The 22,982-nt window shown below is 42.0% G+C and overlaps 1 protein-coding gene across 8 annotated transcripts in view; it reads right to left on the bottom strand.

The window, feature by feature from the left end:
* Positions 1-257: 257 nt before the first annotated feature.
* gprin3b (GPRIN family member 3b) overlaps positions 258-22,982 on the bottom strand; it is an 80,657-nt gene continuing 57,932 nt past the window's right edge. For 4 of the 8 annotated variants that reach the window (XM_039750167.1, XM_039750170.1, XM_039750174.1 and 1 more), the window contains one exon: positions 258-3,704. In XM_039750167.1, coding sequence (XP_039606101.1) covers positions 1,229-3,601 — 2,373 coding nt within the window. In that variant the 5' untranslated portion in view covers positions 3,602-3,704 and the 3' untranslated portion in view covers positions 258-1,228. Of the gene's footprint in view, positions 3,705-9,534; positions 9,597-9,798; positions 9,899-22,982 lie in introns of those variants that run through there. The other 4 variants (XM_039750168.1, XM_039750169.1, XM_039750171.1 and 1 more) reach the window with 4 other exon arrangements.

Below are 22,982 nucleotides of genomic sequence, written 5' to 3' on the forward strand. Positions count from 1 at the left end.
AACTGCCTTTCCTGAGGTTTCTTCCATTTTTTCCTTACAAGGGTTTTTTTGGGAGTTTTTTCTTGTCTTCTTAGTGAGTCAAGGTTGGGGGGCTGTCAAGAGGCAGGGCCTGTTAATGCCCATTGTGGCACTTTTTGTGTGATTTTGGAACTATACAAAAAATAAATTGTATTGTATTGTATTGTATTGTATTGTGTGCGTGACAGCTGACAACCAATGAATGCTTACAAATACAAATAATTTGGACCTCACAAAGAGAAGAGAAGTTTGCGTCTCTGGTGTTTCATGTTTTATGTACCATGACAGAATGGAAAAAAAAAGAACAAAATGGCCGAGTATTGTGGCTGAACTCGCCGTAGCTGTTAACCGTTCGTATAGCACTGGCTCCATCAGGCAGCATGCTATTGGCTGTCAGGAAAAGGGAGGAGCATGACTGTGCTGGAAAAATGATCACGCAGATGCATCGATGTGCTGCCCAGTGATTTTCATCGGTTGAATTGCCACGGTCCGCCGATGAGATATGTAACTGTAGACGGCACACCTGACATTCTCTCCGACTCGAAATCGCGTAATGTGACATCGGTTTAATTCACGGTCTTGGAAAGAACTGCAAATCGCTCTGTCACGTGTCGTGTCGAAGAGCAATGAATCATTCGATTGCTTTCTTTGTAAATTATTACGTAACTCAATTGCGCCAAAAGAAAATAAACAACTCAAAAACGCATTGCATTTCAGTGTCTTTTACGTGAAGGGTCGCATTTAATTTTGGCCCCAATAATCCTCCATAATTAACTCTTCACCAGCTTTTCGAAAATCAGACCCAAAATCAACATTCCCCGTGACAAATCCCACGAAAACTTAACATTTTGTCTCGTTTTCATGTGTCTATTACACAAATATATTATTGCGCTCTCAAGTGTTATGACTACGTGAGAATTTTTATTAATTAATTGTTGTGTACGCGTCCTGTAAAATATTCTCTAACTTTGCATTTTTTGGCACTGTTTTCTTGGGTTGCTACACCCCGGTGAGACAAAAAAAAAAAAAAATGTAAATACAATAAATTTCAAACATGGTCGATATCAAAGACAGAAACATGTCTGCCGGCTATCAGTCAATATTGCAGTTTCTGGACCAAATCGAGAAAAGACGACCTGTGTAGTCAACACGGAAGAAACCTGGAAAACATTAGGTGGGTTCTCAGTGGAGAATGAGAATTTCCGGTCATTCAGTCTAGCACCGAGGAAGGTGGCGGCCGGACGCAGCAGTTGGGCCGCCGTACGTTCTGAAGAACGGACCGGAAAATATTCTGTTGTCGCCGTTTCTGTCGCTTGCTGGGGGAAGTTGCTGATGAAACGGACTTCCGCGTCTGCGTTATAATATGCCTCTCGTGCTCCTTGATTTTGCTCTGCAGGTGACTCTGGATGGCAAAGCCTAGAGATTCGGGATCGAGGGATGCGCCGTACACCTCCCACGTCATGCCCTGCTCGTCCCAAACCACATCGCGGACCCGCTTTGCCGGGTTGTCCTCTTTGCTCGTTGTACTCTTTGCTTTTTCACCGGTGGTTTGTTTGCCCGTTCCCGCTTTTTGTTTGATGCCAGAGGAGTTACATGCCGCGACGCCATCACTTTGGAAATGAACCGATTTACTGCTGGCTTCCGATTTTTCTTCCATCTTCTTTAAGGGATCGTCGGCCCCCGGGGGCTTCACACAAGTGCTGCTAAGGTCTGCCTTGGCACGCGTGACATTCGTCTGAGCGTCCGTTGAGGCCGCTTCTTGTTTTATGACGTGCGGGGGCTCAGATCCCGGTTGAGAATCCTTTATCGAGGGACACGTCTTCACAGCTTCCTTCATGTGGTTAGGCAAGGGTGAGATTTCTGCCGTGACGTCAGATGTATGACCAATCTTGGGTGTCTCCTTAAGTGAACCCTTCAAATCAGTACCTGTTGTTACAATTTCCGTCTCAGGCGGCTTTGTTTCAGCCGAAAGCTTCTGTGGCTCACTGATTGGGATCCCAATAATGGAGGTCTGATCCGACGGCTTGCTGGTTCCGATTTGAATCTGGTATGCAGGTTTTAAAGGCGTCACATCGGTGGACGTCATCGACTGCGCTAGTGGTTTAGGCTCCGCTCCGATGTTCTTGTCTTGGTCATTTAAAACGATGGACACTGAAGCAGGAGAGAGGACAGGCCTCTCACCAGCACTTTCGGTTATGTTGGTGTTCTCCTTGGATGTTCTTGAATGTTCTAATGGATGCTGAGTGAAGTGACCCACGCTTGCTTGTGAAGACGGAGTTTCGCAGCTGGGGCTTTGGGTGACGGAAGATTCCTTTGACTGCTCTGGACCCTCGGTGATTTTCAAAACGGGTTTCGTGGGATGTGCGCCGCTCGTGTCATACTCAACAGTGAGGCGCTCAGCGTCTTCTTTCGCTAAGCAACAAATGTGGGGCGGCACAGCCGGTGGGTACAGGTATGGACTGGTAGCGGCCGATTTGCATTGGATGCTGGTCACCGCCTGCACTTCGGCATCCTGGCATATTTTCCTCGGAACAGGACTGCTTTCGTAAGACACGGTCATCGTTGCCGCCTCCTTGTATTGCTTCTGATTCTCGGAGTGGACTTGTGGCAAATCTCGGAGGACACCCTGGTCACGGCCTTCGGCTTTATGTGGTTCTGAGACACCGGAGACATTTACCGGTCGCTTTCCACAAGCAGAGTCATTTCTTGGGATCTCCTCTTCATGACGTTTTAGGTCCTCAGAGATGTCAGGTTCTGTTTTAACAAGTCCCGATCCCAACGTCCTTTCCGTGTTCGACCGTCCACTTTCCGGATTCTGTGCCGCCGTTGTTTCCTCGTGTTTGCTTTCCAATGCCGTTGTCTTTTCCGGAAGGACTCTGCCCGCCTCCCTGTGACATTGTGCTTTTGAGTCTACTTGTCTGGAATTTTGCAAACAATTTCTGAGATCAGGACCCTCCGGTGTGGCTGACTGAGCACTCGATACATCCGTTGTGTTCGGCGGATTGGCGTTCAGTGGCTTTTCGTCCTTAAACTTGACGGGGGCATCGTCTTCACCGGCCGTACTTTTGAGAAGTCCTGGACACCCCGCTTTATGGAGTGTCTTTGATGGTCCGTTCTTCAAGTTGGACTCTTTCTCGTCCTCCGGGGAGTCAACGGGCTGAAAAGCGGCGGTCGACTCACGTGGAGGGGGGTCCTTCCGTGGCTCCGAGACTTCGTCCAAACTTGGATGACCGGCCCTGACAACGTTCTCTGAGGCAGGACTGTTATTGCACTGCGACGAGCTCGGCTCTGCATGGAGTCCACTTTCAGAGTCCCTTTGCTCTGCGTTGTCTAAGCCGCCGAAATCGGCGCCACCAGGCTGGCCACAGTCTGGGGTCTCACAAGTCGGAGGGCCGTCTGGCTCAGTCACACAGCTGTCCTCCGGCCTGTGGTTAGCGGACGATTTGCACGTCTTGCCAGCTTTTAAGCTCGACTGCATCTGCCAGCTGCCGGAATTTTCTTTACTTCCCAAGCGGTCCCCCATGGTTAGAGACGTCACCATCTGAACCGTCACTGTCCTCTGTGGGTTGGGTATTGTCCCCATGATGGCGGTTGCTTTCAGTTTCAGATTTGGCTTCTTGTCTTCAGGGGTCACTGCTGAGCCAACGTGTCCTACAGGTCACTGGAGCTGCCCGGGGAGGAAGAACCTGAAATGAGAACGAGAAGAAAAAGTGAAAAATATGGAAAATGGGAATAAGCGGTTGAAATTACTGATCAACATTTGACAGCAGGCACAGACGTGACCATCACAGTGCTGCTGTAACAAACGACTACGTGTTTAAATAATCAACTACTTATCGACTCAGTATGACTTCGATTAGCTGATTATTCTGAGGTTTTACCAAATGCAAAACTGCAAACATTTTATTCAAAACAAATAAATCAACACTCTCCTTCAAAACAGAAGCACGACAGCTGGAGGTGGAAGATCTGATAACCGAAAGAGAAGCAACCTTCGTTGAGGACCTTAGAAAAAGGCAAAGAAACTACCAGAACAGTGGAGAGGAAATCCGACCGTCAATGAACTTTGAGAACTGTTGGCACGCATGACGGTAACGAAAGAGGAAGAAGTCTGATTGAAAAGTACAATGACGAGAAACACATGCAGTTTAGTTTTCAAACGTCTTGTAAACCATTGCAGGAATTTGCCAACTTCATCAAGGACAACGCTAATGTTGTAGACCACCCAAGTGGCAAACACCCAAGCCTGAGGTGTGTCAGCAGGGGTCTGGGACATCTCACCTTACGAGCAGCATCCAAATAAAAGCCACCAAAGCCACATGTCGCTGCAGGTTTTGGCCGCACACGGAAGTCACTGAAAATAATGAGCGGCAGTTTAGCGAGACGTCTGCACCACTGGCTAAGCACACAAAGTCCTACCCTTAACAACACCAACCTTAAGTTACCCTCATCTTACTTCTACCAAGACACTCATCAACTGTGGTGACGTATGGCTCTGCCGTTCTGCAGCCGGATATTAGTGCATGCTGTGGGGAAGGATTTAGATGTGACACCAACACTGTTTGCCCTAAAATGGAGTAGCACAGCCTGGAGGAGCCGTAAAGTCACTTTGAGTCAAACTGAAAACACTCGACCCCTTCTGTTTTCATCGCCCTATCTAAGGACACCAGACCAGGGGCCTCATGTATAATGCCGTGCGTAGAACTCGCACTATAACATGGCGTAAGCACAAAAGCCGAAATGTGCTTACGCACAGAAAAATCCAGATGCAGGAATCTGTGCGTACTCCAACTTCCACGTTCTTCTGCTACATAAATCCCGATCAGCGTGAAAACTAACGCTCGTGCACACGCATTATGTAACGCCTCAAATCCTCCCAGAATTACGCCTCTTTGAATATGCAAATCAATATAAATCGCCCTTAAGCGCAGCCTTCTGTGAAAAGACAATGGGAAAAGCACGGGGAAAATATAAGAATTTCAGCGAATACCAAATGGAGGCAAAGGAAAAACATACTATTTGTTCAAATAAACCGTAGAATAATCAACAAAAGGAAGTTGATCGAGTGACATAGCGTGTTGGAGAAACTTGAAAGCTCACGTTCACAAAATCACACAGTGCCGGAAATAAAAAAGAAGTCACATATCAAAGTCGCCGTGAAAAGAAGAGTTGTAGCCCACTGTCTGAGTGTCACATGAGAGTTTATTAGGGTACAGAGAAAAAAAGGCACACAGTGGGGAAAAAGCACGAAATGTCAACTTCAATCTCGACATTTCCACTTTACTCACGTAGTTTATTTTGTCATTAAAGTAGAACATCATAAAATTCATCTTAAAATCGTTTAATCAACCAGTTTCTCAAATCACATCGTAATTAAAGTCGAACGTTAAATGCTTTGTTTTGTATTTGATCTTCTACTCGTATGTGCTCTGTGTGTGTGAATCACTACTTGCTTCTTAAACCGGCTCTCTTCCTCCAACTGGACACAGAATCCATGACATTCATGATATTACAGCTCTCTGAATAACTAAAATACTGAGATGTATTCGTGATATCATTTTCATGATGATAGGAGTTAAAGCACGTTATTAAACATGTTTCACTTCGATGAAATAATTTATTGCAGCAGTACTCAGGGGGCGGCTCTAGGCTTGTGGTGGCACTGGGCAGAGGAAGAATCGGTGGCTCCTTCGCCCGCCAATGTCAGTAAAGTAGCTTATGCACGGTGGATGGCCACGTCTGTTACAGACACTGCATAGCCGCCTCGTGCTCATGACACAAGCATTTAACTTTTGTCGAAATTTGTCTCTGCGTTTTTAGCTGTGTTGTTATTTTCTCTGTTTTCATATTCAATATATACTGGCGTAGCCGTCACTGCAGTCAGTGCTTTTCTTTCCCCAAGTAACCGATCGCCACACAATCAGCTCTGTAATAGAAGTTAAGCCATCTGTAAGCTTAGCGCCGATTCTTTAAAACGTTTAAAGAACATTGAAATATCTTTGTAGTACATGTTTAATTATTCTATCCTTAAAGACACTCCCAGTGAAGAATATAGATTATTTAAATGAAGTTAAAGTTTTATCTGTATAATTTAACAAACATATTTTGCTGCATTTCATCTTAAAAATGATATCGTCATCATATGTAAATACGCGCTTTATAAAGTGGCTCAGGTTGTGTGATATTATAACTGTAGTGCAAGTTTACAGTGAGGTGATTGTACTTATAAGTCCTAACAGTTCTACAAGGTGCAATTGATTGACTGCATTTAAAGTTCTTAGGATGAAACTGTTTGTGAACCGCGAGGTCCGTACAGGAAAGGCTTTAAAACGTTTTGCAGTGGCTGAGACAGCGTGTCCTTGAAGCTGTATACTGATAATTCTCTTTGTGATCAGCTGCTGCTGTGATTCACACTCAGATACAGTGATATAAATACTCTGAGTGGTGCAGTGAGAGTAATATGGAAAAAGATGATCCGCTGTGGCAACTCCTAACGGGAGCAGCTGAAAGAAGAAGAAGAAGAAGTGAGAGTAACAGCACTAAAGCAGTTCTGGTATTTGGAATACTATGGCTGTTCCCTGCTCCATTATATTGTTACAAGTTCATTACAATCAGATGCGTTACACTAATAAACAATATGCGGTTAGTTTCAGTGTATTTATAAAGCTGCGTCATGAAAATAAGGAGTAATCACACAAGAACAGTAGCACTGCTTTGACGCTTGGTGCCGCCAGTCTGCAAACCTGAGCGTAGAACTTGTGTACGACAAGCTATGAGGTACCGTGGAAAAGTGCGTGGCTTTATACATCGCGATTTGAACGTGGAAAAGTTCTTACACAACATTTCTGTGCGTACGCACCGTTTATACATGAGGCCCCAGGAGGTCACTGACAGACCAGAGCAGGGACTCGGGAAGAGAGAAAGTCACACTGCTTACGTCAACTTGATGTCACCAAACAATCAGGACAAGCTAGGACATTAACTGTGGAGACTCGTGATGCCCCAATGCAACTCTGCATTTACTGGTCTTATCTGCATTTTACAAATAGATAGATAGATAGACAGATAGATAGATAGATAGATAGATATGTGACAGGCACTATATAATAGATAGATAGATAGATAGATACACTGTAAAAAAATGTTACATTTACAGTAAAACACTGGCAGCTGAGGTGCCAAACCTTTACTGTAATAAATAATAAGGTGACAATATTTTTAGGTCTACAGTATAATTTTGCAGCAAAAACTATTTGTTTTTTGCAACAAATTCTAAAAGATGGGAAATTAGGAATGTTTAATCATAACCAGAAATGCATGTTGTGTAATAAATATGACAATCAATAAACAACATGTATTGACAGGGCCAAACCCCAGTAAACAGTTTGCATCAGTAAAATAACAACAACCAATAGCAAGCATGTACCATTCAATTATACACATTGAAAACAATTCAATATTAGAGGACGTTACGGCACATTGTCTGGTGGGGAAGTAAAGTTTTCTTTTGTGGTGGATGGTGTCCTACTTATCGAATACAACCCACCATAAATCAGCTTCCATAACCTCAAAAAACCTTCAGCACGCAGGGAAAAATACGTCTGCTCTCTTAGTTTCAGTTTTTTTCCCTATTATTCAAAGGGTATGCTGTTCACCAGGAACAATATTGTAAAAAGGGGAGTGTCCTTATGCAAATATCGTAATTGGTTTTACTGAAACAGTGATTTACCGTTTTACATTTTACGGTTGTTTACCTTCGCTATTTAACAGTTTTACAATGTAAAATTAACAGATTTTTTCAGTGTAACTGTTATGCATCAATAAACAGTATTTAGCATATTTTGAAGGTTGAAAAATATTGATTTTACAGAACTTGGCTGTAAAAAATAATGAAATGTATTGTTTAAGATATACAGGCAATTTTTAGTAGAACATAAGGTAACTTTCCTTTTTTTCAGAAAAGGTCTTTTACTTTCACCATTTACAGTATTTTTACCGTTAAATGCACTGGCATGTTTTTACAGTGTAGAGATAGATAGATAGATAGATAGATAGATAGAAGTGAAAGGCACTATATAATAGATAGATAGATAGATAGATAGATAGATAGATAGATAGATAGATAGATAGATAGATAGAAGTGAAAGGCACTATATAATAAGATAGATAGATAGATAGATAGATAGATAGATAGATAGATAGATGTGAAAGGCACTATATGATAGATAGATAGATAGATAGATAGATAGATAGATAGATAGATAGATAGATAGAAGTGAAAGGCACTATATAATAGATAGATAGATAGATAGATAGATAGATAGATAGATAGATAGATAGAAGTGAAAGGCACTATATAATAGATAGATAGATAGATAGATAGATAGATAGATAGATAGATAGATAGATAGATAGATAGATAGAAGTGAAAGGCACTATATAATAGATAGATAGATAGATAGATTGTTATTTACTGTAAGGAGACTTTTACGACTCTAAATAAATAAAGGTATTTTCTTGAACCTTCTTGTTGATAGGTCTTTTGTGATCAAAAATGGTTCCCCTATGGTATCTCTCTGGCACCTTGATTCTTAAGTGCGAAGCGGGTGTTTAAAAACAGAGACATTAATTAAAGGTTTAGTTTTTTTTTTTTATTTACGGTGCTGGTGACGCGTGACTGTTATTTGCTCTTCAAACTAAATCTGAAGCCTTGGACTTGTCCGTGATTTATGTAATGCAGAATGCTCCCCTGTTTTAAGGGTATATGGCGTGCAAGGAGGAGTTGCTTACATAGGAAAAATCAGATCCGCATTCGTTGATTATTAACATATTTACATTAGCTGTGGCCTAAAAAATGAGGAAAGATAAAAAGGAGCCTAAACTCCGCCTATGCTGTGAATTACACAATACGTCGCAGCACAAGATAAAAAAAGAAAGAAAGAAAAATGACGTCTGATAAATTCCACATTATTAACAATGAATCGAGAGACGTCATAGTTTCACTAAATAAATGTAATAAATCTGCCTATTTTCTATCTGGCTTTCCCAGATCAGAGTCAACAGAAGTCATCGTCTTTTAAATATGTAAATAAAGACAGCGTAACAAAAGAAGCAGAAGCTTCCAACTTCATTATTTGCAGCTAGCCAAACCAAGCGGTCCAATTATAAGGCCACTGACGTAATTAGAGACGATGAAGCGAATGAAAAACAGAATATCTCAAAGGAGTGAAAGAAAAGTATCAAACTCCAAATCATACGTGTGAAGAAAAATGAGTAGATGTTGTCACCGAGTGGATCGAAGACCATTTTAGAGCTCTAGGAGGGGATAGACAGCGCCTATCAGTGTCCATAGCGGGTAGTCACTATTAGACTTCGACTACCCCTCTGTGTCCGGAGCGTGCGTCCCTTTATTTACATACACGGCGCATTTCTATTAACATACCGCAGGATTTCCGCACCGGGCGCCACTTCATTTACATAAACGGCGCCGTTCCTCAGATCGGACGCGCTACTTACATCTCGCAGATATACGGAGCGCACGCCCCTTTTTCTTCCCCAAACTGCGCCTCTGTGTACATCACCTCGGAATTTACAGAGCGTCGCCCCCCTTAACTTTCATAAACGTTTTCCCGACCGGCTGTTAATACCACTCCGAATTTTTGGGTGCGGGAGCCCCGTGCCATCCCCAGCATAATTGGTCACTTCCCTATGTCGCCCTAACCTAAATCCGCCACTGCGGCAGTATGGTGGCTTTGTTTGTTTTTCTATTATAATGCGAACCATCACCGTAATGTCACCTCACGCCGGCTCCTTTCTCGCCACGTCGTCACATTTCGCGGCTGCTGTGAATTCATTTTCAGATCAGTCTGCTCAGTCTCAGTCTGGGCACAACGCAGCCTGGCAGACTGAAGCCACGGGAGTAAATGAGGTAAAGAAGCAGCAAGAAGGTCAGCGCTCTGAATAAACGAATAAAGGCCAGCATGGCACATGACGCGCGTAGTTATTAATATTCCAGGCATATGCAGATTTGACTTTGGCAAAAAATAGCCCAGAGTGACTTTCAGCTACAGCAAAGAAAACTGCGATTTTAGAAGATGAGAAGAATGAAGAGGAGAACGGGCCATTAAGCCCAGAAAAGATTGCCAGTTCTGTTCACTTAAAGCTTTAAAGTCAAAAGCAGTCTAAAAAAACACAGGAATGTGTCATCTGATACTGGTACTTTATAAGACACTTTATTAGATCAATATGAAGGTCACTACATAACAGATACGTGAATTGACATGAAAGGCACTATTTGTCTCTCTATATGAAATCCATCGTCTGTGTGTCTGTCTGTCTGCTTTTCACGAGAGAACTACTTAACGGATTTAGATCGGGTTTTTTTCTATTAATTTGTCTGAACATTCCGGTTGATTTTGCGACTTCTCTCATCATGCTAAGTAGTGATGAGCGAGCATGCTCGGCCAAACATGTGTTCGGCACCAGCATCGCTATGCTCAGAGCATGGTGCTACTCCAACGAGCACTACATGTGCTCGTGCGCCATACTCGAGTCTCCGCCCCGCACGTTTCGTGGATTGGAGACAGCCAATCAAAGGGCAGGTACGTACTGCCCTCACTGTAATGCCAGTAGCCATGTCAGGTGCTGGCATTACAGTGATTGGCTGGCCGGAACACGTCATCGGGTGCTATATATGCCGGCACTGTCCTATAATGTTTTAGAGCGTCAGCTCACTTGCAGGCACTGGCATATAATGTTTTAGAGCGTCATTTTGCCTGTAAAATTGATTTTTTGGGGGGGTTTTGGGCATGTTTTTGTCAGTCTGTAAAAGTGGTATACAACTCGGACAAACTGGTTCCCAGCAGCGACTTGGGAGTCCAAGATGCATCCAGACATCGTCCCCATGCTGTTCCCGGTCCATTTGGGTGGTGTTTCTGTCACTTTCTGTCCTTTTCCAATGGACCAGGCACCCTCCGCTCTTCAGAGCAGGGGGTGCCTGGATGTCTCCCATTGACTTACATTAAACTGAACATCGCAATGTGTTCGGAACGAACACCCGAACACTTTGGTGCTCGCTCATCACTAATGCTAAGTATCAGAGTTCAGTTGCAGCACCGATTTTTTTGCGCTATTCCGAGAAACACGCAGTGGGCCAAGGGAAGGAGGAAGCATGACGTCAGGAGTAGGGAGCAGTGCTGGGCCCGCCTCACTGTCCTGTTTCACTTCTACATGGGCGGAGCCACGGGGGACGGCTAGTATAACAGATAAAATTATATTTTTAACACCATCCCCCGGGTTTATTATCTGGGTGTATTATCTTAATGCACTTGGATTGCTGAAGCATATACATATTTTAAGTGCACAATTTTTTTTTTAGACTATATTGGTAAGAGATATCTCTATTTTTTAACCCTAAAATGCTGCTGCGTGGGGGCTTGTTTTGCTTTGGACGTGCTCTGTCTCTAGGTATGTCAGAGGACTGGGACTGTGTGAAGTGGGTTTTAGCCTCACTTGGGGTAGCAAAAAGGGAGGGTGGGGGGTTAAGGGGGGAAGAGAAAGAGAGCAGACTTGGTCTATACCTAATCTATCCTATTAATCTTTATAATTATAGCTACCAATGTAATAATAAACTGCATGGCAACAACTCTAGGGGAAATAGAAAATTAAGGCCGAAGCTGTCTCACTTCCAGTTAAGACTATAAAATGACATCAAAAACTCAGAATCAATGTCTCCATGATGGGACAGTTAACTTCGTGAGGTGAAATGTTAAAGGCCTGAATCATGAATTAAAGAGAAAGAAAGTACTCTCCCACCTAACTGGTCTAAACGTTAAAATAGTATTTTTACAGGAGACCCACTTACTAAGCAAGGATCAGTTCCGGCTGCAAAAAGACTGGACTGGCCAAATCCACTCTTAGAAAGGACTTCTTCCACAGGGGGAACGGTATCTAACACCGCAAAGATAATCAGACCCCTTATAGGTTTTTAAACCCAAATTCAAGAACATATTCTTTCTACTCACCAGAACATCATTGCTACTCAAGGATTGATTACTTCTTTATAGACAATAACTTCTTGCAGGCTCTACATTCGGAATTAAACCTCTTGACAACTAAAGAAACTGAACAACTAATTTATAAATCCAGACATCATTACTATGAAAATGGAGAAAGCTAATAAGCTTTTAGCTCAACAAATTCATAAGCAAGAAGTGCACAACGCAATCTCAGTAATCACCAACGGGAATGGAGATAAAATCATGAACACAAAAATATAATGCACACTTTCAGAGACTACTATAAATCCCTATATACTACTAAATTTAAAGAAGACAATATACAATCTAATGCATTTCTGGATACATTACAGATACCACAAATAGACACTTTTAGTGCGGAGGAACTTGATAAACCTCTGTGTTATCATTATTACTAGATGCTATAAAGTCACTCCAAGGCGGGAAAGCAGCAGGCCCTGATGGCTACCCTGCAGAATTTTACAAGAAATTCTCCGCTCAGCTAGCTCCCCTCCTATTAACAACATTTACAGAAGCCAGAGATAACCAATCTCTTCCACAAACCTTTCGCCAAGCACTAATCACTGTCTTTCCAAAACAAAATAAGGACTTATTACAATGTGCATCATACAGACCAATTTCACTTCTGAATAACGACGTTAAAATACTCTCTAAAATCATAGCTAGAAGGATGGAGAAAGTGCTCCCCTCGGTAATATCACAAGATCAAACTGGATTTATTAGGGGCCGACACTTATCTTCAAATCTTCGACCTGTTTAATGTAATATACTCACCAACTAAATCAAACACCCCAGAAATATTATTATCATTGGATGCAGAAAAGCATTGACATGATTGAATGGAAATACCTTTTACTATTTTGGAGAAGTTTGGGTTTGGCCCAACATTTGTGCATGGATTAAATTACTGTATACTAACCCAGAAGCTTCAGTTTGCATCAACAACATTTGCTCAGACTACTTTAAACTAGAACGTGGCACTAGACAAGGATGCCCTTGTCACCGCTGCTGTTTGCAATTGCCATTGAACCACTGGCAATACATTGTCGAAATACTGATCAGATAAAGGGGATTAGCAGAGAAGGACTGGAACAGAAAATCTCATTATATGCAGATGACATGGTACTGTATATATCGGACCCAGAAAATTCTGTGCCTGCAGTCTTAGCAGCACTCACAGAATTTCAAAAGCTCTCTGGTCTCAGAATTAATCTGAATAAAAGTGTACTCTTTCCAGTGAATTCTCAAGCATATAATATTAGATTAGACACCCTACCTTTTATCATTGCAGAACAGTTTAAATACCTCGGGTAAACATCACAAGTAAACATAAAGCTCTTTATCAACAAAATTTCGCGTCTGCATGGAAAAATTAAACAAGACTTGCATAGATGGTCAACCCTTCATCTCACACTAGCTGGAAGAATTAACACTGTTAAGATGAATATTCTTCCTAAGCTCCTTTTTATTTCAAAACATTCCAATATACATTAATAAATCATTTTTTAAGCAATTAGATTCAACAATAACCTCATTTATTTGGAATTCAAAACATCCACGCATCAAAAGAGCGACCCTACAAAGACAAAAGGCAGAAGGCGGCATGGCTCTACCTAACTTCCAGTTTTATTACTGGGCAGCAAATATACAGGCGATAAGAACCTGGACACAAATAGAAGAACATACACAGGCTTGGACCGCAATAGAAGTAAAATCCTGCAGTACTTCTTTGTATTCCTTGCTCTGTGCTCCAATAAACACACGCTATCGGCAATACACTAATAACCCAATTGTGCTCCACTCACTTAGAATCTGGAACCAATGTAGAAAGCATTTTAAGACGGAGAAGCTTCTATCTGTGGCACCTCTGCAAGAGAACCACCTCTTTCAACCTTCACAAACATATGCAGTTTTAATATCTGGAAAAATTTGGAATTAACTTGCTTAGAGATCTTTATATAGACAACGTCTTTGCATCCTATGAACAATTACATTCCAAATTTAACATTCCAGCTACACATTTCTTTCACTATCTTCAAATCAGGAACTTTGTTAAACAGAACCTTCCAGATTTTCCTCATCTTGCACCCTCATCCATGCTGGAAAAATATTGCTCAATCTTAAGGACTTAGACTCCATCTCTACAATATATAAAATCATTTTACAATCCCTTCCTTTCAAAGATCCAAGAGGACACTGGGAAAAGATCTCTCAATTAATATATCAGAAAAGGAGTGGAAAGTAGCAATGCAGAGAATTCACTCGAGCTCCATATGCAAAGCATACAATTATACAACTCAAAATTATATATCGAGCACATCTGTCTCGACTAAAACTCTCAAAATGTTTCCAGGGCATGATCCAACCTGCGAACGTTGCAACCAAGTCCCAGCCTCACTAGGTCACATGTTCTGGGCCTGCACCAAATTAACATTATTCTGGACAAAAATTTTAATTACCTCTCAGACAGCCTTGGACTCACAATCCCTCCTAACCCATTAACAGCTGTGTTTGGGGTTCTTCCAGAGGGCTTAAAGTGGAGAAGACAAACAAATTGTGATTGCATTCACTACACTTTGGCACGCAGACTTATTCTGATAAACTGGAAGAACCCAAACTCTCCTCTTTAAGTCAGTGGGAAACGATGTGTTATATTATTTGAAGTTGGAAAAAATCAAATACTCATTTAGAGGATCTGTACAGACTTTTTTCAAAACATGGCAGGATCTAATCAGTAATATTTTAAAATAAGTTTATAAAGCACAGAGAATTTATTAATTTAGGTATGTTTACAAGCCTTAAATTTTATGCCATTTGCTTGCTCTCTCTCTCAGGGTGGGGATCGATCTGTTCTTAACTCAATTTTTCTTTTGTAAAAACTTGATTGATTTGTATGGATTGCAATAAAATTAATAAAGAAAAAAAAAAAATATATATATATATATATATATGAGGCGCACTCTAAAATACACAGCTGTCAGGAAGGATCCCTTCACTGTTTACACATTTTATATCTCAGCCTTTTGCTAAAATCAGTGGTGGACCCTGGGGTCCTGAAGCTTGCTCTGTTATGGGGGTCCCTTCGTAATCAGCAATAAGACTGCTGTCTTCTTCAATGGGGTTGTTCCATGACAGGTCACCAGACATTTTATTTATTTTTGATGCTTTAATAAGCTTTTAATTTTGATTTTAACTATTATTTTGCATTCCATTACACTATATTATTTATATTATATTAAAGAATATTACTATTACTATTAATAATATACACATAACATTTAGACTAAAGTTGCTTCTGGGGCCCCAATGGGATTATTAGCACTAAAGTTTTAGTTTCATTAGTGTCATAATAGATCCAAACCCAAGGTGACTTAAATCATTTCAATTTATTTTTTCCCCAAACCAATCAATCATCAATACAGCAGTAAATGTTTGTATAATTAAAAATCACATCAGAAATGCTGCAATGGGCTTTAAGAGGACCTTGCTGTTGTGGGGTACCAAATCTGCAGATCTTTGTCTGTATTCTCATTTATTTTCGTTATATTTTGTCCAAGACAAAAGAACAGATGAATTCAAATACAGGACACATCAAAGCACATCCTCTTCCAAATTGTGCCTCACTTTTAAAACAGCTGTTCAAGCAAAAGAGGAAGAAATGGCGATGCTTTAGGCTATCAGTTACTTTATAACCAGAGAAAGGGTGGGCATCTGGGGCAATAAGTTGCTAAATGGGCTTACAGCCTGGGAAAGGAAGACATGCCAGTAGGTACTAAGCAACAATTGAAATAGTTTTATTGTTTGGGAAAACAGATGAGTGAATTCATTCATCACATTGACAGCCTGCCAATCGGAATATCTAACAATCACATCTTGCAAAAACCCCTGGTATAATTTTATACTAAATATGCCTTGTCTAAAGAGCGACATAGGAGAGAGAGAAGAAGAAGAGATCAGAGCGATGTCAATGTGTGGCAGTTTCCATCTGATCGTTAGAAAAACATTAATGAACAACTACGAGTGCTCGATGACAAGCTGCCTGTGACATTCATCCTTTTAACTTTTCAGAAGCTTTTTCTAAAGACTATATATATATCGTGGCAAGAGGCTGGGGGCCAGACCCAGCCGGGACGCCTGGAAGGACCCGGAGGCAGTCTGTATGTCCCCCGGGCCACAAGGGGGCAACCGCCCTGGATAAGGAGCGGACCACGGGGACGGAGCAAGGAGGCTCAAACCCATTGGGTCCCATGGCCGCTGCCAAGGGGTGCGCCGAGCTTCGTGGAGCCCGGGAGATCTGCATTTCTGCTACACCTGGGCAGGTGGAGGAAGGACCTTCCAGGGCCGCCCGGAGTGCTTCCGGGTGCTCGTGCGGCACTTCCATCACACCAGGAAGTGCCGCCAGAAGGTCATCAACAAGCACCTGGAGCACATCCAAGTGAATATAAAAGGGGTCGCCTTCCTACATTCAGGGACAGAGAGTCATGAGCTGGAGGAGGATGAAGCTCCAGCGAGACAAAGAAAGGTGGCCCACGGACGTTAAAAGGCTCGTGTAAGGGTGTTTGGTGTTGGTAGCACTGTGTGCGTGTGGTACTTGTGTCTTGGTGACTGAGTTATGAATAAACAGATATGTTTTAAGAACTGCCGGAGTCCATCTGGTTGGTTATCCCGCAATATATATATCCAGACTTTGATATCCATATTTTCTTTTATGCTTTTCTCTACTGGTATTATTCTCATAATTATTACCATGCTGCTTTTAACTTTCTAATTTTGTCTCCATGTCTATAGTGATTGAAGTAATAAGTTAGATTTCTTTCAGCACCTGGTGCAGCTGGAATTTTCCATACACTCTATTCTGCGAAGTTTATTAAGGCTGAGGGTGAGAGCTCCACCCAATAGTAGGGAACAGGACGTAAAGTAAGGCATTCTTGGCTGATAAATGGCCGATAGTCAAGGATACTGTGCCTTTGTATGTTTAAATGTATTCTTGGAGACCAAAAGTAATATTTAGGTCTGACATATCATTAAAACGTCGTATGTTGTTTGTGCTGATAATGAGTAAGTCTCTTGAAGTGCTGAGAGAGTGACAGGCTGTGTTATTCCTAAAGCATTTGTGTGGTTTAAAGTGCCAGAGGTTAACCAGCTGTATGTGTGTCATTCATAGGGCACTGTTGTGCTTAGGGTCTCTGTGTGTGTGTGTGTGTAATAATCTTAAGGTGCAACAGTAGACCAACCCGTTAACGAATCTGAACGAACACACTTACCGCAAGGTAAAGGGACACTAGAGGGAAATATCACGATAATCCAGAAGTACCATGGAAAAGGGTCTGAGTGCCCATGTCAGTGTGAGATTTTAGTTTTCTTTTTTTATTTTGAACTATGGGGCTCTGTCCCCTGCTCGCTTGGCACACCAACCCCAGATTTGGTTACCCGGATACACAATTTAAAGAGATTGTTATTTTCATGGGAATTGTTACATATGCATTATTTTCACTTTTACTTTAAACCTTCAGTAAAAACAATATTTGGAATTAACTTTTCTTCAAGACAATGACAATGTCTACATGATTGGTGACAGATATATTACATGATATCAGCTACTCTTGAGTTTTGCTCTGTACTTGTAATATTAGATAGATAGATAGATAGATACTTTATTAATCCCAATTATTACTATTGTACCATCATATTGTATTAAGGATTACCTGTGTTCTGTTCTGTGTATTGTATCATATTGACCCCCTTTATTTGACACCCACTGTACCCCCAGCCTACCTGGAAAGGGCTCTCTCTTTGAACTGCCTTTCCCAAGGTTTCTTCCATTTTTTTCCCTACAAGTTTTTTTTTTGGGGGGAGTTTCTTCTTAGACAGTCAAGGCTTTGGGGGTGGCAGGGGGTGGTTGGCTGTCAAAGGACAGGGCCTATTAGAGCCCATTGCAGCACTTCTTGTGTGCTTTTGAGCTATACAAAAATAAATTGTATTGTATCGTATTGTATTGTATAGATATAGGCCCAATATAACAGATGTCACACATGTGCACTCGGAGGAAGCTGGATAGGCTCAAATAATGTTGTTTCTCAGCCAGACCAAATGTTGGTGCTGTCACCTAACCATCTCTTCTTTTGTCCCCTCTGCAGACCAGCAGAAGAACCAGCTAATCAGTGATGTCACCACAAACCCGCCCTCCAATGACATCACTTCTGGCCTTCACTGATGACAACTTCCCTTTCAAGAAGTCACCTACTGAAGACGCCGCTTCCTTTTCCGGTCACCCTGGACTGGTGATGGCGAACCTTTTAGAGACCGAGTGCCCAAACTGCAACCCAAAACCCATTAATTTATCGCAAAGTGCCAACACAGCAATTTAACCTGAATACTGAGGTTTTAGTTTAGAAAAAAACAACTCATACATTAACATCTTTTGTCTTAACAGAAAAACTCAATAACAGAACTTGCAATGATACAAACAACTTTTTATGGAAAGGTAACAATTTGTATTTGGCGCGCTTTTGCACAATTAATGTGATTTTTGCTGTTGTGTGCATGCTGATCATTTGTCTAACCGTATCACATGCAGCACTCAGGTCATCTGTTAGTCTGTTTCTGCTGTCAGATTTGATAGAATTCAAAGTTGAAAACAGCTTCTCACAAGCATAAGATGATCCAAACAACGTAAGAAAGCAATCCCAAGTGCTTTCATTGACTTAAAATTATTTGGCAGAGAATTCCACACTTTTAGGATTTCATTTTCAGAACTAGCTGTGCTGTCCTTTGTTATCCCTTCTATCTTCTCCATTGTTTCATGCGGGTCTTCCCCATTAACCTCCGTTCCCGTTCTCTCTCTTTTTTTTCCCCTTTCCATCTGCCTTGCTCTTCTATTATTTATTACAGGGACGTGGATCAGATGTGGTGATTAGCATCTCCTGGCAACAATTACAGATATGGACGACTCCTCACCTCTGCACTTAAGCAAGGACCGCCGGCATCACGAAGCTCCAGCCGCACTTCCTCTCCCCCCTCTAAGCCGCGATTATCTATTAAAACTGTCCTTTTCAGTTTTGAGCTGTGGACCCGCTATACCACATCCCCTCCAACCCCACCATGGGAATCACCTTCGCCAATGACTCAACAGGCCGCCATTTGCGCCGCACCATCACGCCGTATGTGAGCCGCCCACCTTACTCCAGACAGGAGAGCGAGGATGCGCTCCCATTGGGCTGCCGGGCAGAGGGGCGGGTGATGTGAGAAATGTCCTCATTCATCCGTGGAGAGGGGGAGGGGGGCTGTCTGGCCCCCTGTCCCTCTGGTTTTCTAGTAACGAACTGCGTGCTGCGAGCGACGGCACGAGTGCCCCATCTAGCACACGTGCCATTGGTTCGCCACCACTGCCCTGGACCATCCCCTTCCTGTGTTCTGCTTTTCGTATCCCGTTCTGTTTTGAGCTCGATTGTAACCGCGTGTTTTCTTTTGCTGCATTCTCAGTATATGGGGTGGCCAACCCTAAATCTTTTTGGGTCGTCTGCTCTCCTCATTACAATAAAGATAAGACAGAAATAACAGCAGTTCAATGACAGCCTTAGAATCAGGTGTATTTTCTGCTCTATTACTCATTATCAAGTCTTATTTTTCATGTTTTTCTTCTTCTTCTTCTTCTTCTTCTTTCGGCTGCTCCCATTAGGGGTCACCACAGCGGATCATCTTCTTCCATATTTTTCTGTTCTCTGCATCTTGCTCTTTGACACCCATCACCTGCATGTCCTCTTCTCCTCTTGCCTGACAGCTCTATCCTTAGCACCCTTCTCTCTCCTCTGCACATGTCCTCATGTAATCTCACCTCTCTGACTTTGTCCCCAGACCGTCCCACCTGAGCTGACCCTCTAATGTCCTCATTTCTAATCCTGTCCATCCTCGTCACACCGCCATCTCTGTCTCCTGTGCCACTGTTACCAACCCATATAACACAGCTGGTCTCACTACCATCCTGTAGACCTTCCCTTTCACTGTTGCTGATACCCGTTTCTCACAAATCACTCCTGTCACTCTTCTCCACCCACTCCACCCTGCCCACGCTCTTCTCCACTTATCATTTAATATTTTATGTACTATGTCTTTCAATGTCCGACCCTTCCTTTAACTTTGTGGGGGTTCTATCTTAGCAGAGAGGAGATCATTTTTTGTGTAAAGGGCAGGAAAGAAACCGTAACCCAAAGATGCGCAAGAATCGAAAATATGTAAATCAAACGGATGTACCAGCAGAATAAGGAGCGGAATCAAGCCGTTAACCTTAAGAAAGCACCAAAGAAATGATCACTAGAATGTTATTCAGCCTCGGATAAAAATGGAATGAAATGGATGTGCTGACCTTTCTATAGATGACATCAAACAAATTCTAATGGCGGGGAAGTTTGAGAGACATTGCCACGGCAACTGTCAATGGCATTGCCAAAAAATATCGGTGCCCGCAAGAAAAACAAAATGGTGTCGTGGCGTAAGGGTCAGTGTAATAAAGTTTACTCAGAATACCTTAACAGAGTGACAGAATTGAAATCCTTAGCTGACAAAACCCCATAAAAGATGTAAAGATTGTCCCAAATACTTTAAATTAAATATAAAACTCACCCAAGACAGTGGGTGGGGCCTCTCTGATGTCACTGCTGCTGGCTCCTCCCACTGCCTTTATACAGTGCGATTCAAAAAGATTCATCCGATTTCAGTGTGCCATGTTTTCACAAGCGTGAAGTGCCTAGGAACCAATCACATACCACCTGGATGGTCCTAGAGTTTCTGAATGTCACCAGAAGATGGCTCCCTCTCTTAACAATGAGCTCCCTCATCACTGTAAAGGAGCCCACAATTTGGAACTCCACTTCTAGCCCCCACGACCACCAGATCTCATGGCGTGTGACTTTACATTAAGTAATCTGCTTATGTGCCACCACTTCCAGCAACACTGAATGATCTCCGAAATCGCATTGAAAGAGCCGTGAGTGCAGTGACACCCGACGCGCTCGATTGAGTATGGGGTGAATTTGACTCTCGCGTTGATGTTGTCTGTACAGCTGCAGGAGGTCATATTGAGCACTTGTCAAATTACATAATAAACTTTATGCTCACATAAACCATTTAAAATTGACTGCATTGTTCTGTAATGATTTACAGGTGAAATATCCATCCATCCATCCATTATCCAACCCGCTATATCCTAACTACAGGGTCACTGGGGTCTGCTGGAGCCAATCCCAGCCAACACAGGGAGCAAGGCAGGAAACAAACCCAGCGCAGGGCGGCAGCCCACCACAGTGCGTGTACACAATTTAGGATCGCCAATGCACCTAACGTGCATGTGTTTGGACTGTGGGAGGAAACTGGAGTACCCAGAGGAAACCCACGCAGACACCAAGTGAATTAGATCATTTTGAAATCAGATGAATCTTTTTGAATCACCCTGTATTTAAATTACTGGGACGAGCCAAGCAGTGGATCATTGAGTTGGCTACAGGACTTTTGTCATTTCTTGAGTTGCTGGTTTATTGGATTCATCTTTGGATTTTTGCTATCAGATTAAGGACTGCGACTGGCTTGCCTTGAATTGCCTTTTGAGTTAAATATTTCTCACACTCTGGTTACCCTTTTTATATTTATTTGCTTTTTTGGATTTATTTCAACAAATCTCTTCATTGAAGAAGATTTGTTAGATTTGTTTCTACAAGTCAGAGTTACGTGGCTTCTCTCTCCCCTGGAAGACATTTTGACATCTTTTAGGACTGTCCGGTATTTTGTGATTATAAAGCTGGCTTGTGTAAGATGCAGCCTATAGATAAGAGTTGGCAGCAGACTGGACTGGGGTGAGGCTTCATCCAGGCAAGTTAGTGAAGTCCCTGAGCTGCTTTGTGGCTCATATCATATGGATATACTATATAGATACTGTAAGAGGAGAACATGCATCATGAGGATTCATTGCCAGGATGGGAGGCCAGAGAGGAAAGATGGATGAATTGACCGGTTAGACAAGAAAATAATTTTTTACTTGGCTGGTATAAAGTAATGGATGGACCAGTGATAACAGGATAGAGAGCAGTTCCACACCCCATATGCCAGGTGGCAGTGTTCTTTGTATGGCAAACCAGTCAGGATACCCACAGGGGTGCTTGGGATATGAAGTTGGATGGATACTCATTTCTTCATAAGTCTAGAGATTCTGGTGGCCTTGGAATAATTAATTGTAACAAAATGCAAGTCACTTCTAAAAATTGAGGTGACTTCACATCCTTTGAGGCATTCATTTTAAATATTAAAACAGATTCCAACACAATTATAGTGCTAGTCTACAGACCACAAGGGCCATATTCATTGTTCATGACTGAATTTGGCAACCTTTTACCTGATTTGGCTATAAGTTATGATCACGTAGTACTGATGGGGGATTTTAATGTACACATTGATGTGGAAACTGACACTTTAGCAAATGCTTTACTTATTTGTTTAATTCAGTAGGATTTTGTCAGATTGTCTAAGGTCCAACTGATAATCATAACCACACATTAGATTTAATTATAACTTATAAAGTTGAAATTAAAAAAATTAAATATTACTAAATTAAATGAAGTTATTTCTGATCACTACTTAATTACGTTTGATTTGGTTCTGCCCTTTACCAATACACTCACAGATTAAAACAAAGACAGTGCGACATCTAGATTGTAATTCTGCTTCAAAATTTATAGATACTTTGAGTAACTCAAGTGTAGTTGTGGAAAACTATTTAGATCAGCGAACATCACATTATAATGTGACCTTGAGAGATGCTCTGGACGCAGTGACTCCCTCTAAAACAAAAGTGACCAAATCACAGAAACACAACCTGGTTTAATGTGAACACTTGAGTGTTGAAAACTGGAGCACAGATGGAGAACAACAAAGCTGCAG

This window comes from Polypterus senegalus, chromosome 4 (genome assembly GCF_016835505.1).
Source record: "Polypterus senegalus isolate Bchr_013 chromosome 4, ASM1683550v1, whole genome shotgun sequence".
NCBI lineage: Eukaryota > Metazoa > Chordata > Cladistia > Polypteriformes > Polypteridae > Polypterus > Polypterus senegalus.